The 13,909-nt window shown below is 39.1% G+C and overlaps 1 protein-coding gene across 6 annotated transcripts in view; it reads left to right on the top strand.

Annotated features, from left to right (window-relative positions):
- LOC119743212 (ubiquitin carboxyl-terminal hydrolase 34-like) overlaps window positions 1-11,286 on the top strand; it is a 140,423-nt gene extending 129,137 nt beyond the window's left edge. For all 6 annotated transcript variants that reach the window (XM_038219640.1, XM_038219607.1, XM_038219632.1 and 3 more), the window contains 3 exons: window positions 2,429-2,563; window positions 7,192-7,393; window positions 9,044-11,286. In XM_038219640.1, the coding sequence (XP_038075568.1) occupies window positions 2,429-2,563; window positions 7,192-7,393; window positions 9,044-9,576 (870 nt within the window). In that variant the 3' untranslated portion in view covers window positions 9,577-11,286. The remainder of the gene's footprint in view (window positions 1-2,428; window positions 2,564-7,191; window positions 7,394-9,043) is intronic.
- The last annotated feature ends 2,623 nt before the right edge of the window (window positions 11,287-13,909 follow it).

Raw genomic sequence — 13,909 nt, 5'->3', positions numbered from 1 at the left:
GGTTTTCCTCCCTCCGGAAAAATCAAACACTTTCGATCTCAGGCTGTGCTCCGTGGTCATAATATGGGTCGATGTGGCCGGCAGCCATAGGCGCCTTTACGTGCCAGCGGCCGACCACGTTGTAGCCGCATACCAGCTGCGAGTAAGGATGATTAGCCTTCCAAATTATTAGTATTATTATTATCTCCGCTAAATGCTCATCTATTGATATGAAATCATTTAAAAAGGTAATAAAAGGTAAACATAATGGCCTGTATTCTTCTCAGTGCTGCGCTTCGTTGAGTATGACATCCAATAGCCGCTGGGTCAGTAGCACGTACGTTCTGCGTACATGGTCCATTACTGACCCGACGGCTGTTGCATGTCCTAAACACTGCTTATGTGACGTCACTTATCTGCTCCTGGTATCCAGGTCCACCGCCAAGGAACCATACGACTAGCCAATTTGAATTCCCCAAAAATACCCACTAAACACTTGGTCATTTCCAAAAAAATTAATGACCCCAGTCCTTCATTTAAAGAAAATCCAGGAGAGCTATAAATCGCTCTCCTCAAATCTTTGAGGAGAGCAAATCACTCTCCTTAAAATCCATGGATAAACAGCAGTGAAACAACGGATTAACGTTGTTTTTGTTTTGTTTTGAATATCGGGGTTTATTCAAGGGTCTGCATTATTATTAGTTTTTGCATAATAATATGCTCAAGTGCCGTTACTTCTTTTGTTTCTGTAACTGTAAGACAAGGTAAAAAATTATTTTAAAAAACTAACTAGGCCTAAATGGAGACTAATAAAAGGTTTCACTACTGCTTACGCTTTCATTTTTTGTAATACAGTTGTCAGTTGGTTCATCACTTAATTATTCTTAGAAAATGGAGTTAGTAAACAGCACATAAAGCAACTGAATATTTGTTTTCAGATTCGTTAAAATTATACGAAAATTTTCAGCCTGAACTTTTTCCATTGCACAACGAAAGCTATACAAAAAGAGCCTCAAAAATGACAAAAACTTGCCTTAAGTATTATCGAAAATATTTGCCGTCGATAATCTTAAAAATAATGGAAAATGCAGGTCAAGTATACCATATGCACAATGCTAGTCACGACGAGAAACTGGCTAACAATGTCTGAACTTCGCTTGGTAGGAGCGAGCGTTATGCACTGTATGTGGTGGGCCGGCAATGAGCCTCGTTTTACGGTATAGAGATTTCGGTGAAACATGCTGCATCATTTCACTTCATATACCAGTAGTACTTCCTCGAAATAAATTCATGAACACAGGAAATACATACACAGACAAGAAATTTCATGTTCTGTAAATAAGCTTGCAAAGATCGTCTTTCTCCATCGATGTTTTCTTGGCATTTTTACAATCTTTATTCCGACCGGCCTGCATGCAAAACAATGTACTACAGTGCACGCACCGCGCGCGTGACTATTGCATTGACTGGTTACCGCATTTCCATCATGCCTTCTTTGGCCCTTGGTGCGCGGCGCAGCGGGAACCAGTCACTGCTGCACTAGCACGTACGGGCCCACATGTTTTCATACCGGTACATCGATACAGCTCTATGCAGCGATATGCACACGTATACAGCCGCTGTGCACGCATGATCTTTGACGGTACGAGCTCGGTGTTCGTTCAAAAAAAGCAAAATCCGACGGAATAAACGTGAGTTTGGGCATTAATACAAACGAATAATGCGTGTAGCTAAAGACTTTTAATCCTTGCTGTTTTTATCACTTCTTATTTTTTAAACTTCCCGTGTTTGATGAGCCCTCTTTTGGATTTTTGAGGAGCGCTATTTTTTGCGCTCCTTCGAGACAGTCGAGGAGCGCAGTAGGAGCGCCTGCGCGATTGTGCTCCTTAAAAATGAAGGACTGTGACCCCTGGCTCTTGGACTATAAATACGTGAAAATGGAAAAGACATACTAGTCAGTGGGCTTGTGGAGCCATATGCACTCACATTTCTAAATTCTATGCTCTCACTATTCTAAACTAAAATTCTTCATCTGCTGCCCAAATTCTTGATAACTGACTCTCCTTTTCAGTTTGTTTTGCCAACTTTTCTAAATGGGTGCCCCGCCCACAAAAAGGCCAAGGAAAATGGGTATTCAATTGCACATTCTTCATTATAGCTCAAAAACTATACCTGGTAAAATAGTGAAAAACTTAAAATACATGCAGAGAGGTTATTCCACTCAGTAAAGTATGTGTTCCCACATCATAACAGATCAGATTTATTATGCAAGATTTGTAATGAGTTATCTCAGTCTAATTTTCCAAAGAGCAAACAACAGCACATCCACAAGAAGAAATGACCTGGGATATGGACAGCACAGCACTGTAAAGTTCCAATTTCTTTCTGACCAGTTTTTGAATAACTAATTTTTGTTTTCAAACATTTGCTGTTTTGTTGAATATTGCAGGTGTACAAGCACATTCTGTGCAATAACTGGGAGTCAGTGGTGGATTCATTCATATGCGGCATCCTTGGAGACACAGATAATCTGGAGCATTTCAGACAGGATGAACTCAAACGCACTGCCTATAAAGTGAATGGGGTAGGTTCAAACTTTTTTTTTTCCCAACAATCATCCATCAATTTTAAGAAACGTTTTGAACAGAGATGACACTTTTCCGGTTTTAAACGGAATTCTGCGGGGTTTTTTTAAATCTCACAAAATTCTGGTTTTTCCGGCTGTCAAAAAAAACCGGAAAAAGAGAAGAAATACTGTGGAAATGCATTAATTTTTACCTTGTTAGCGCTCTTGATTTAGGCGCACGCACTTAACAACGTTCGTTGAAGTAGTCTTAAAAACAGTCTTTGTTGTTGCCGAGCCTGCATGCGATACAGGCTGCAAACGTATTTGCACGTAGTATACAATGGTGCCTCACGCGTGCTTCACCGCGTGCGGTGGTGTTGTGCGCTAAGCACACATAGCATTCAGCCTGGAAATCAAGTCTATCATTTCAGTTATCGGTGGTTTCCGATTGCAGTGATTTATGTGAATACAAAAATATGCCGGGTACCAACCATGTTTCCCGACATGTACACTGACAGCCGTGTTGTGGAATCATGCATGTTTTGTGTCGAATATTACGTTGGAAATTCGGGTAGGCAGAATAAATATTGGGATTATGGAAAAAGTCAAAGTGATTAAACGAACTGACAGCTTAAAGGCCATAGAAGCAAAATTATAAAAAAAAAAAAAAAAGTGGGCTTGGCTACAAGATAAAGATGATAACGGGGAATTTGTGTCAGACTCGGAGTGGCTTTTTCACACACAAAAAGTCCCTTTTTTTTTCAAGCAGCTGTTCCGGTTTTTTCAAGCAGACCTAGTTCTGGTGTGTTTTTTTTTTCAAGCAGACCCTGTGGCATCTCTGTTTGAGGAAAGCTGTCTTTGAGTGTCAGTTTTTACTATAAAGATGTATTATTTCAATGCAAGCACAGACAGTGGACGTAGTCTTTTTAAATATTTGAATATTGAAGTTTCCCTCTAGAAATTCAATACATTTAATGGGATATCAGATGAAAAAATTATACTCATATCCAAATATGGAATAATTACTTTTCAAATGTTCATGGTCCAACAATAATTCAGAGTTATCTTTTTGGATGCTACCTGTATAGGTACAAAAGCAACCAATAATAGCAGCCGTTTTCAGAGAGTTTGTTTGTTTGTTTTGTTTTTTATCCATACAAAGTAATTTCTTCTGGTGTAGTCATCTTACCTGTAGAAAATTGCTACATATGCAGTATTCCCCAGAGGTCTAAGGCATTTGCTAAGATTCATTTCCCAGAGTACCTTGTTGCCTGCCGCCAAGACAAGTCCTCTGTATTCATGCTTTTGTTGAAGATTTTGCTCTAGGCTTGGGACAGTATTGCATTTACTATACCGCGGTATCCAGTGACAAAAAAGACACGGTATTTACTAAAACCGCAGTATTATGTTAAGTGGGGTATTACATCATTATCAGGGGAAAAAATAAGCACCACGTGCCGAGTTGATAAGCCACTGGCGCAGCATAAATCACGCAAATGCTTCACGCTGCAAATCTCCTACACTAAAAGTGTCCTGGTTTCATTATCAGTCCATTTGTTTGTAAAAACAATATATCATTGTAACAGAATATTAAAACATGGAAAGCTTACTTTTTGTGGTATTGTATTGTTTGAATTTGTAAGTCATTGACATGACAAGGTCCACTAAAAAATAATGCAGATCGTCGACCGATGCCAGAGGCCGACCATGCGACGATCCCCATATCCTAGCGAACGTATGCTTTTCAGTTGGTATCCATTGTGAGTGATTCAATAGGCTCATGTAATTTATGTCGGCCACCAGCGATTCCTTACGTGCTTCGCCGGTGTCATGTAAAAATCAGACTTCTATAAAAAATAATCGTACTCCTTCTCACATGATCAGTCCGTGATCGATTCTGGTAATCATCACAATGTTGGCATGCGCAATTGTGGATGCTGTAATATGAAGTTGTCGGTGCAGCAACCTTCATAACGAACAGACCAATCGTACCAAAACATGAATGGAAAATGTTTCGAGCGCCGTTAGATGGCCAATCAGCTTGATCTACGCAGTGCGTGGGAAAAAGCACGTGTCATTGTGCTTGGTGGACCCAGCAGGACGGGCGTAGGTTTTTTGGGGTAACGTGTGATCATACGAGGGGTTTTTTCACGATGAGAAATCATGGCTCTTGTATTACGCTTTCTTTTTGAATATTTTCTTTTCTTGATTTTTATCTGGACGGCTCGACATCGTATGATTTACAGGCGAGTCCCTTCCCATTGAACATCGGTACCGATGAATAACGCACCAATCGTACATGAATGGAAAAAAAATGTTCCGTGTGTAGATTTAGATGGCCAATCAGATTCTTTTAGATCGATGAATGCAGTGGGTGGGGAAAAGCATGTGTTTCGACTCTCTCTGTGCGGATCGCGGAACCAGTGTGGGACAGCGTGTACATGCGTATCGGGGACTTTCGTAAACACTAAAGTTTACGCTTACAGATCGTACAAGAGTTTTTACCCACGATGAGAAATTATGGCTTTTATACTGCACTTTCGTTGGAATATTTTCTTTTCCTAATTTTCCCGGACGGTTCACACTCGCTGCATCGTATATACGATTTCAGGCGAGTCCAGATTTTTTTCTTTTGCGCGTCGGTGCTGACACTGCTTGATTGTACATTTATTCCCAAGGCCCATGATGAGACATCATGATGGCTTTGATATTGCGCTTTCTTTGAAATATTTTTTTCTCAATTTCCCCGGATCGGACGGCTCAGCATTGCATATGAATCAAGGCGAGTCCCTTCCCTTTGCACATGCACCTTGCACGCAAAACACGGAATCTTGCTCCATGACTGAAGCCTGTAAGTTTTGGGGGTCATAACCAAGATTGAAACTTTTTTTCTTGTTGCTTAAATATTCTTTAGGAACTATGTTTTGCCTTCAAAATTACACATGATGATGTAGAATTCGAATCTCCAAAACAACCACGAAGAAACTAACACAATCAGGTTTTGTCACGACCGTCAAAACATTCCCTGTGTAAAACTATGTTCGAACTTTCCGTCCAGACACAATACACACAAAGAAAACAGCGGCGTTAGCAGAACTTCAAAGGCCTTTGTGGTATTCCAGCTGAAGTATCAGGTTTTCTAGTCAAGCTTGACAATTGGGTTTTATTTACTATACCTCATACATATTCATGATCGAGAGCCGAACTTTCACTGGTCAATTCACCATCACCTGCCAGATGTTATTCTTGCTGTTTACCAAATGCGCGCGCGAGGATTCACGCACATTGTAAATACGCATGCGTAGTAGAAGGTCGCATGGGTTACCCGTGCGACAGTCTACTACGCATGCGCTTTACAGAGCAATCAAGGAACTGTCGCACGGGTGCAGTACGCACGCGCGAAGATCGCCCAGGAGAGATGCATGGTTGCACGGTTCGCGTAAATGTTAATTTCCAGAGCTCAATGATGCTGTACTGGAGAAAATTTATAGACCGTGTAAAGATGTCTCCTGTACAAAAGAAAGGTGTACACATTGCAAACAAGTACTGTATTTACAACTGTAGTAACTGTATTATATTGCAAACGAACCGAACTAGTAATTGAAGTTGAGCAACAATATTCTTTTAGTGAGCTGTACAAGTTTAACCGACTTCTGTTTTTGGTGCATAATAATAAAACAAAACTCGGCAACAGTATATGAATGAGGTATAGTAAAACAAATATAACATGGTTTATTTCGGGTGGACAGTCGATATTAGCTCCCCTCGGTATTGGAAGTTGACAAACTAGTTCCCTCGGCGTCAACTTCCAATACCTCGGGGAGCCAATATCGACTGTCCACCCTCAAACCATGTTTATTTGTATACTGTCAACGGTAATTGACAATGCAGACATGAAACTGGATGCCTGGAACCACAAAGAATGGAATCAAACTTTCTGTTTAAATTACTTTTGCGAAGATTCTGAACACTAAAGGAAGAGTACCGCGGTATTGAAATTCCATACCGAGTTCACCGGTGTTTCGGTATTCATGAATCATTAGTTGGTGATAATCGGTTTTAGAAAATAACCGTGACTATCCGGTAATACCGAAATACCGTTCCAGCCTATTTTGCTCCCATTTTGAAGTTGTTCTAAGCCATTCAGGTACACCAAGTCCTCTGTAGTTGTTATCTGCTTTCAAGTTATCATCAATTGATTTTTGCAGCACATCCGATTTTTGCCAAAAGTTTACAGGAAGTGTTCTCCAGTTGGAGTCGTGCTTGTTCCATCTTCGGAATTTGCACTTTATATTGACAATCAGTAATGCTGTTTATCCATTTGACATTGACTCACACTTATGATATTAACATTTAGGCAACACTTTCTCCCTGTGATATCACCAATGCGATGATAAAATAATTTTAAAAAGTAGAGCATGGTCAAAATGTAGCTAAAAATAAGCCCTAAAAGAGAATTTATTTATTTTTTATAATAGAAAAATTAAAATTCAGAGAGAGTATTCCATTTCAACCATAATTCTGTTTTTGTTCTTGAAGATTTTGAGAAAATGGGTTGTCCAGTTTTGGTCCTCTGTACAGGGCAGAGTAAAAGTTAGTTGTTGATTTGTAAACAAACAATAAAATGATGTGTCTTCTCTTACCAGGATATTCGTACTCTCCTTCTGATGTTCTCTGTGGTGCCACCCAGGGCAATCAACCCCAATTTTTTGCCAGCCCTACACCATATTCTTACTACATGTAAGAATGACCGAGAGGCCAGAATGACTGTGGTCTTGAGAGGTCAGTCAGCAGAAGTTGCAGACAAAGAGATTGATAAGAGACGCTGTGTTGACCAGAGTGAGCAAGGTAAATGTAACAGCTGTAGAGATGGATGTGAGCTTATGTAACATTGGTGTTTCTTTATCCAGCTTGTTCATTAAATCTCATGTTGGACAAATGAGGTACCGGTAGGTTCGTTTAAGATAGGTTCGTTCAAACACAAATTTGACCTTTTATTATAGATGAGAAAATTTGTGTGTACATCAACATGCTCGTTTCATATCTGAAAGTTTCAAAGATGTACATGAATGATTTGGGGTTTGAATACAGCATGACCTAGAATTTTTCCTTAGGTCCAAAGATAAGTGCGGATGGTAAATCACATTCACGTTGGGATAGGTCACGTTCACTTTACTGATTCAGTGAAGCATTGATGAATTGATTCAATTTAATGCATAATTTGAAATCACGGGTTTGTCATTTTTCTGGGAATTCACAGCACTATAATCATATTAAAAAGACTATGGAAATAAACACAAATGTTAAACAATTGTTTACAGAGCTCTATGCTAACTTGTCATGCAGTCTTTCATATTTCATTATATCATTCCTTCAGTCAAGGATGTTGATATGTGTTTTTTATATTTTATAACTGACTGGTAAGTTTCTCTCTCTCTGGCTGTCACTCATGTTGAGTATGATGTAACCGGCAGTTCCTTTCATTTCGTTATATCATTCCTTCAGTCAAGGATGTTGATATGTTTTTTTTTTATATTTTATAACTGACTGGTCAGTTTATAAACAAGCATCAATTACACAATTTGAATTATGAAGGAAAGAGAGCTTATTATAGAAATGTAGTGATCAAGCATCGTTATTCATCTGAAACCATATTTGACAACAGTGACAACTTAAAGGGAATGTACATCATTGGCTTTTGCTGTAATTTTCAGAAATGAACTATTTGAGGGGGTTAGTATTATAGATCAAATATTGTTACACTGACATTTTTGAAGTTTTGAGTTCGAAAAGGTTGGAAAAACCAAGAAAAACACAAGATTTTAAGTAGTCTGGTTCCCTGACTCCACAAAAGATAAAATGGATCAATTTATAGATGATGGAAAATTGTAAGGCAAGGGAACCAGTCTAGCTGGCCTGCACCCGTTCATGAACATGTAACCAATAGCAAACAAAATTTGGACTGAAAAAAATGGTAAATTTGGAGCAGTAGTTGAAAAATGGTTGTGTTTTTCCAACGCTGGTCGGCCGACCACCGTTGGAAATGTGTACAAAAATACCATTTTCTTGAAAATGACTTCACACCAGGTGCCATAATTTTCCAAGATGCTTGAGACTGTCATTTACCAACATCCTAGTAAAGTAATTCGTAAAAACTTGGTAGTTTTATTTTTCGATGTTTGCAAATGTTGTATATTCCCTTTAATTAGTGTATAACATGAAAAATACATTGGGGATGATTCAAAAATATGCATTTTTTTAATGTAATGATGTTGAACAAAGAATTTGACGCACATGTGTTGGGAACCACCCATTTGGGTTGGAGAGCTGAGTTGGTAGAGTGCCGCTTCTGTCAATTTCTTTGCTGAACTCTATAGTTAGTTCATGTATGTATGCACGTAATGAATTTTAATTTGTTATCTTTTAATGTTCTAATTTTCAGTCACATATTCATTTCAACCGATTATAAAAAGTAATCTTATTTCTTTTGCCCTTCAGATACTGAAGCAGTTCCCAAAAAGAAGAGGAGATCAAGCCCAGATATCAAGGAAAGCACTGAGGGCAATTCCTCACCACCACCTCCACCTCCTCCACCTCCTCCAACCACAACCAAAGACCAACAAACTGTAGAACCCAAAGCACAATTCCCAAAGATCACTCAAAACAAACAGGAAGTAATCACAATGGATTCTATTTATCATGCGGACGTACCAGCAGATATAGTAAGAGATGCAACACTAGAGAACACATTGCCATCGTCTGATACTGAAGAAGACAAATGTGGTGGGGACTCATCAGAGTCTGGTAGTAAAACTACAGAGATGGCAGAATCATCAATCCTGCCTAAAGCCAACCCCCCAACCTGTCAACCTTTACATGATGACGTATCACCCAGCAGTACTGTAAGCAGTCTGTCTAGAACACTGAAAAGGGGTTCATCATTATCCTCATCTGCAAGACAACAACATTGTGTAGATGTGTTGGCTAGGAGCATTGAGCAGCTGATCAAATGTTTAGAGCAGTCGTTGTGAATCATTCTTCTTGAACTAGTTGAGTTCTTGCTGTTGAATATGAAAGGTTATGAAATTCCTGCACACAACAAAAGTGTGGTGGTGGTGATTGTTGCTTTTTTTAACCTGTTTACAGGAAATCTGGGGGAAGTTTAATATGGACTTTAATAGTAATATTCCTGATGGTAGGACGTCCGTACATCAAGGTTGGATATCTACAGGTGCTCCTTTTTTGCATTTGTAAGTTCTGCATATGAATGCCCACGTTGGAACTTTGGTTGCATACCCTCTGCTTTCTAATTCTGCCCAAGTGGGTAATTCTGCGGCACAGTTGCTCTGGAGTATGATATTTTTTTTTATTCGAAATATTTCAGGAAAGTGGTACGGACTCGTTCTTTTATAAATTGTTTTCATATATTGACCCTTTAGGGCTATTTCTGCTGCGTGCTCTCACTCAGATGTACTCATCATTTGCAAAGAGGCTAACACATTGCATATAATCATTTGCAATAATCAATCACTTGCAATCTCAGCCATTAAAATGTGCTAAACATGAACCTGACTCACTGTGGCTTGAAAACATGGCTGGTAATCCTTGAGCATTTTAAGAAGGTGCTGAATGTTTTTAGAGCTGAAAATAATTCAGTTGTTGACAAAAAAAACATACGTGCCAATCAGACAGAAAATGTAGTGACACACAAATCATGAACATGCTAAAATCATAGCCACACCAAGAATTACTTAAGTATCTAAAAGAAGGGATGCAAAGTGATACTTTGTAGTTCCACATTGTTAAAAAAAAAACACACACTAAATGCAAATCATTTGACAATCAGTACTTTGGTTTACAGTAAAGCTGTCTACTTACAAACTCATCTCATTATTTCTCAAACATGTGATCGGTTATTGTTTGCATGAGATATATATTTCTATGCTTTGTGTTGCTTTTCGTAAGTGATTTATTGTCAACAGGTCAACAGGTAATTTCATTAAATATGGTGCTCAATTCCATTTTACTTGCATTCATTTTTATTTTCTATTTTGCGTGATTGTACTTTTTTTTTTTACTTCCAAAACTTCTTATACAGGCTGTCAGATACATTTACAACTTTTCCATATTGAAAATGAACATATGAAGCAATTTATCGTTTAACTGTTATGAACACGTTAAGTCAGGGCAGAAAGGAGGACATTATGTGGTTTAAATGCCATGCATTGTGTCCTTGGAAATGGAGTATACTATTTAAGCAGAAAAATATTGAATACAAACATTTTAGGAGGGCATGAGGTGTTGGTCTTAGCAAGATCCTCGGAGGCAAATGACAGTGGTACAAGAAACAAACATGTAGGGGACACGCAAGCATGCAGGGTTGATATGAAACACCAAAGAGTAAACTGGAAGGATCAAGGGACAAACTATCAATTGTCAATACTGACTCAAGGATAAGTGTAATGTGTACAAGTAGTTGTGAAATTGTCAATTACTTTGTCTCTATGAATATCCCAAATCAACATTTTGTTAAATATCTGGATAAAAACTTGCATCCTTTATATCGATGACCATGTCTTGTGTTTCAAAACCGAGTACACAAACAGCATTTATATTTAAAAAGTATGTATAATAATGAAGTTAATGCCCATTAGATAAAGAGCATTTTATTTAATAAAGAAAAGCCAAGTCAATTGAAAATTTGAGGTCTATGTCTGAATGGAGGGCTTTCTGCAAAACCATTTTCTTTCATGAGTTCACACTTCTTTCGTCCATGTGCAGTCATGTAAATGATGAATTTCATGTTCAAACAAAGCTCAATTACAATATGACATCTTATTCTTTTAATATGACATTCTTATCACTTTTTGTATGACATGATAATTACATGACTTTTTTGACAATTCTGTGGCGGGATTGGGATTTGCCCTCTCAATATTTGATAAAGACGGCCCTTTTCTATTATTTAACACACCCTCCCCCCCCCCCCCCCCCAATATTTGTAGAAATTGCCCTATTTTTTCAAGCAAGCTCCCTTTTTTGTGTCGTCCAAACGATTGTTTCCGGAGACACTTAACCAGTCCTAAATTCTGTATGTGGCGAAGGACCGTTGTCCGTAAGGGTGTACATGTATGTCCACACATACCAGAAGCACTTGTGGGGTACTCGTACAAAGGAAACAGCACCCCACAAGTGAAATCTTTAGTAAAAGGGATAAAAAGACAACAATGCAAGTACCCCAGGAATCCCATCAGTTGGAATGTCAGGTAACCTGACACCTGTCTGTATGTTTTTAAAAATATATATCTTCTTCATACCTTCATGGATTATGATGAAAGTTGGATGCAGTGCTCAACCCCTTGAGTGGGAAGACAAAATAGATCTAAGATGTAATGACGTCATACTTTGTTTACATGTGTGCTTTCCTATGAGAGCCAGGTGGGACGCGTCTGCCTCATAGGTCCAACGCCTCATACATCTGACGTCGGACCTATGAGGCGTCAGACCTTTGAGGCGTCGGAGCTATGGACCGTTACCACCAGAAAAGGTTCATTTGTCCGTCAAGGCAAGAACGATATTTTTTTAAAAAGTGATGTTTTAATTTCGTTGCAAGGTTGATGCTACAGGCGTAAATGGGGGGGGGGGGCCTTGTGCATCCCTTATGTCAATGTGTTATCGCTATCTCTTAACAATTAGAGGCGCTAACATTCTGACATTTTACGCAATGTTTGTATTAATCATGGCTGTTGGACTTATGAGGCGTCAGCCGGACTTATGAGGCATTGGACTTATGGACTGAAATAAAAGTTAATTTAATTGTCAGACCTACTAGGCATCAGAGCTATGAGGCGTCGGACCTACGAGGCATGAAGAAATCGACAAAGGCTAATTTGGTAATATACAAGTCCTGAACGCGTCATGGATGTGACAACTGCAGGTCTAAATGCAAGAAGTTCAACTGGAGCTGCCAGAGCTGTCCCTACATACCTGGTGAAACGTCAAGGCAGAAGTAACAATTTGGATGCATGCAACTATTTGGACACATAGGCTTATGAAAGTTTGTACAGCATAGGCTCATAGTGGGGTAGGGAAAGGTCCATTAAACCTAGGCCCAATGAACAGGACTTCAATTGGCCTAATGAGTTGAATAATGCCAATAAAGACTTGTGGTTAAGGTTGAGAAAGTGCTAGCAAGACACAGTGCTGATGGGGGGGATCCTTGCACAACTTCTCAGTATGAGAACGTTGGTTACAATGTAGATTGGGCCACCATCAGTCTGAAACATGGACAGAAATCGGTGGTTGTCGTTGTGATGTGTCGGCACATCATCCAGCCAGCCGCCAATGTCAACATCGAGTTTTCGCAAGTGAGATTTGCTAAAGCCCTTGTGTGAACCCATCACAACGATTCATTCAAGGGTCATTCATGTATGACCCTTGGCATTGTGGTAGTAGTGGTGGTGTTGATTTACCCCCAGCTAGTAAGAACCTATTAGGCCAAAAAAAAAAGTCTCCGTTTCTGGTTTGCGCGCCCATCGCCGTAGCCATGCGCGTCGGCAAAATGAAAAAGTTTTTTTTTCAATAAAAGATGTCTCAAAACCGCCAAACTCACTGGTTTGACTGGAATCCTGCTGCTGCCCAATTTTAACGTGTTTTTAGATGGGGTTATGATCGAGAATAAGCTTTATGTGGCCTCTCTGGACTCCCATATATTTGCACTAAGTTTAGTCGGGCACCATTTGCAGTCATCAGCCGACATTTGAAGCCAAAAAAAAACAGGCCAAAAAAAAACTTTTGAAAACATTGCAATTTGATTACTATAATAAATGAAAATGTTGACATCAAGTTCCAATCAGTTATGCATATTAAAACTTTCACACTGGAAATTTCTTTGATAAAAACATAAAGAGTCCATGACTAGAATATAGAGCTAAATGCTGGTGAGATATAGGGATATAGTCAGGAAAACATGAACAGGATTTCCACAATTACTTTGCACAATTACTAAAAATCTTGTGCCGCAGCGCGAGTTGCATTTCAAACATTGAGGAAATGGGCGGGATTAAAACAGTGCCTAGCCCACAGACACAGTGCTGTCAGAAATTACTTTCATGACTTTTTTGGAACAGGGTGACACTGAATCATGCTGTGGAACAAATGACCTCCCAGGTCACTGGATTTGACTTTCTAGTTTGTTTGTTTGTTTGTTGGAGTGTTTGTTTGTTTTTTGATGGAGGGGTATTTATATAAAGAACAACATTTTCAGCAGTCCACCTCCCAATCTTCAGGATTTGCAGGTCTGCATGCTAGCATGCGATCCAAACTGCAATGTTGAGATGGGACATGTATATGCACCACTGCTGA

Source organism: Patiria miniata, unplaced genomic scaffold (genome assembly GCF_015706575.1).
Source record: "Patiria miniata isolate m_02_andy unplaced genomic scaffold, ASM1570657v1 HiC_scaffold_11, whole genome shotgun sequence".
Taxonomy (NCBI): Eukaryota; Metazoa; Echinodermata; class Asteroidea; order Valvatida; family Asterinidae; genus Patiria; species Patiria miniata.
The sequence above is the reverse complement of the archived record's forward strand: the minus strand, read 5'-3'. Positions and strand labels throughout refer to the sequence as shown.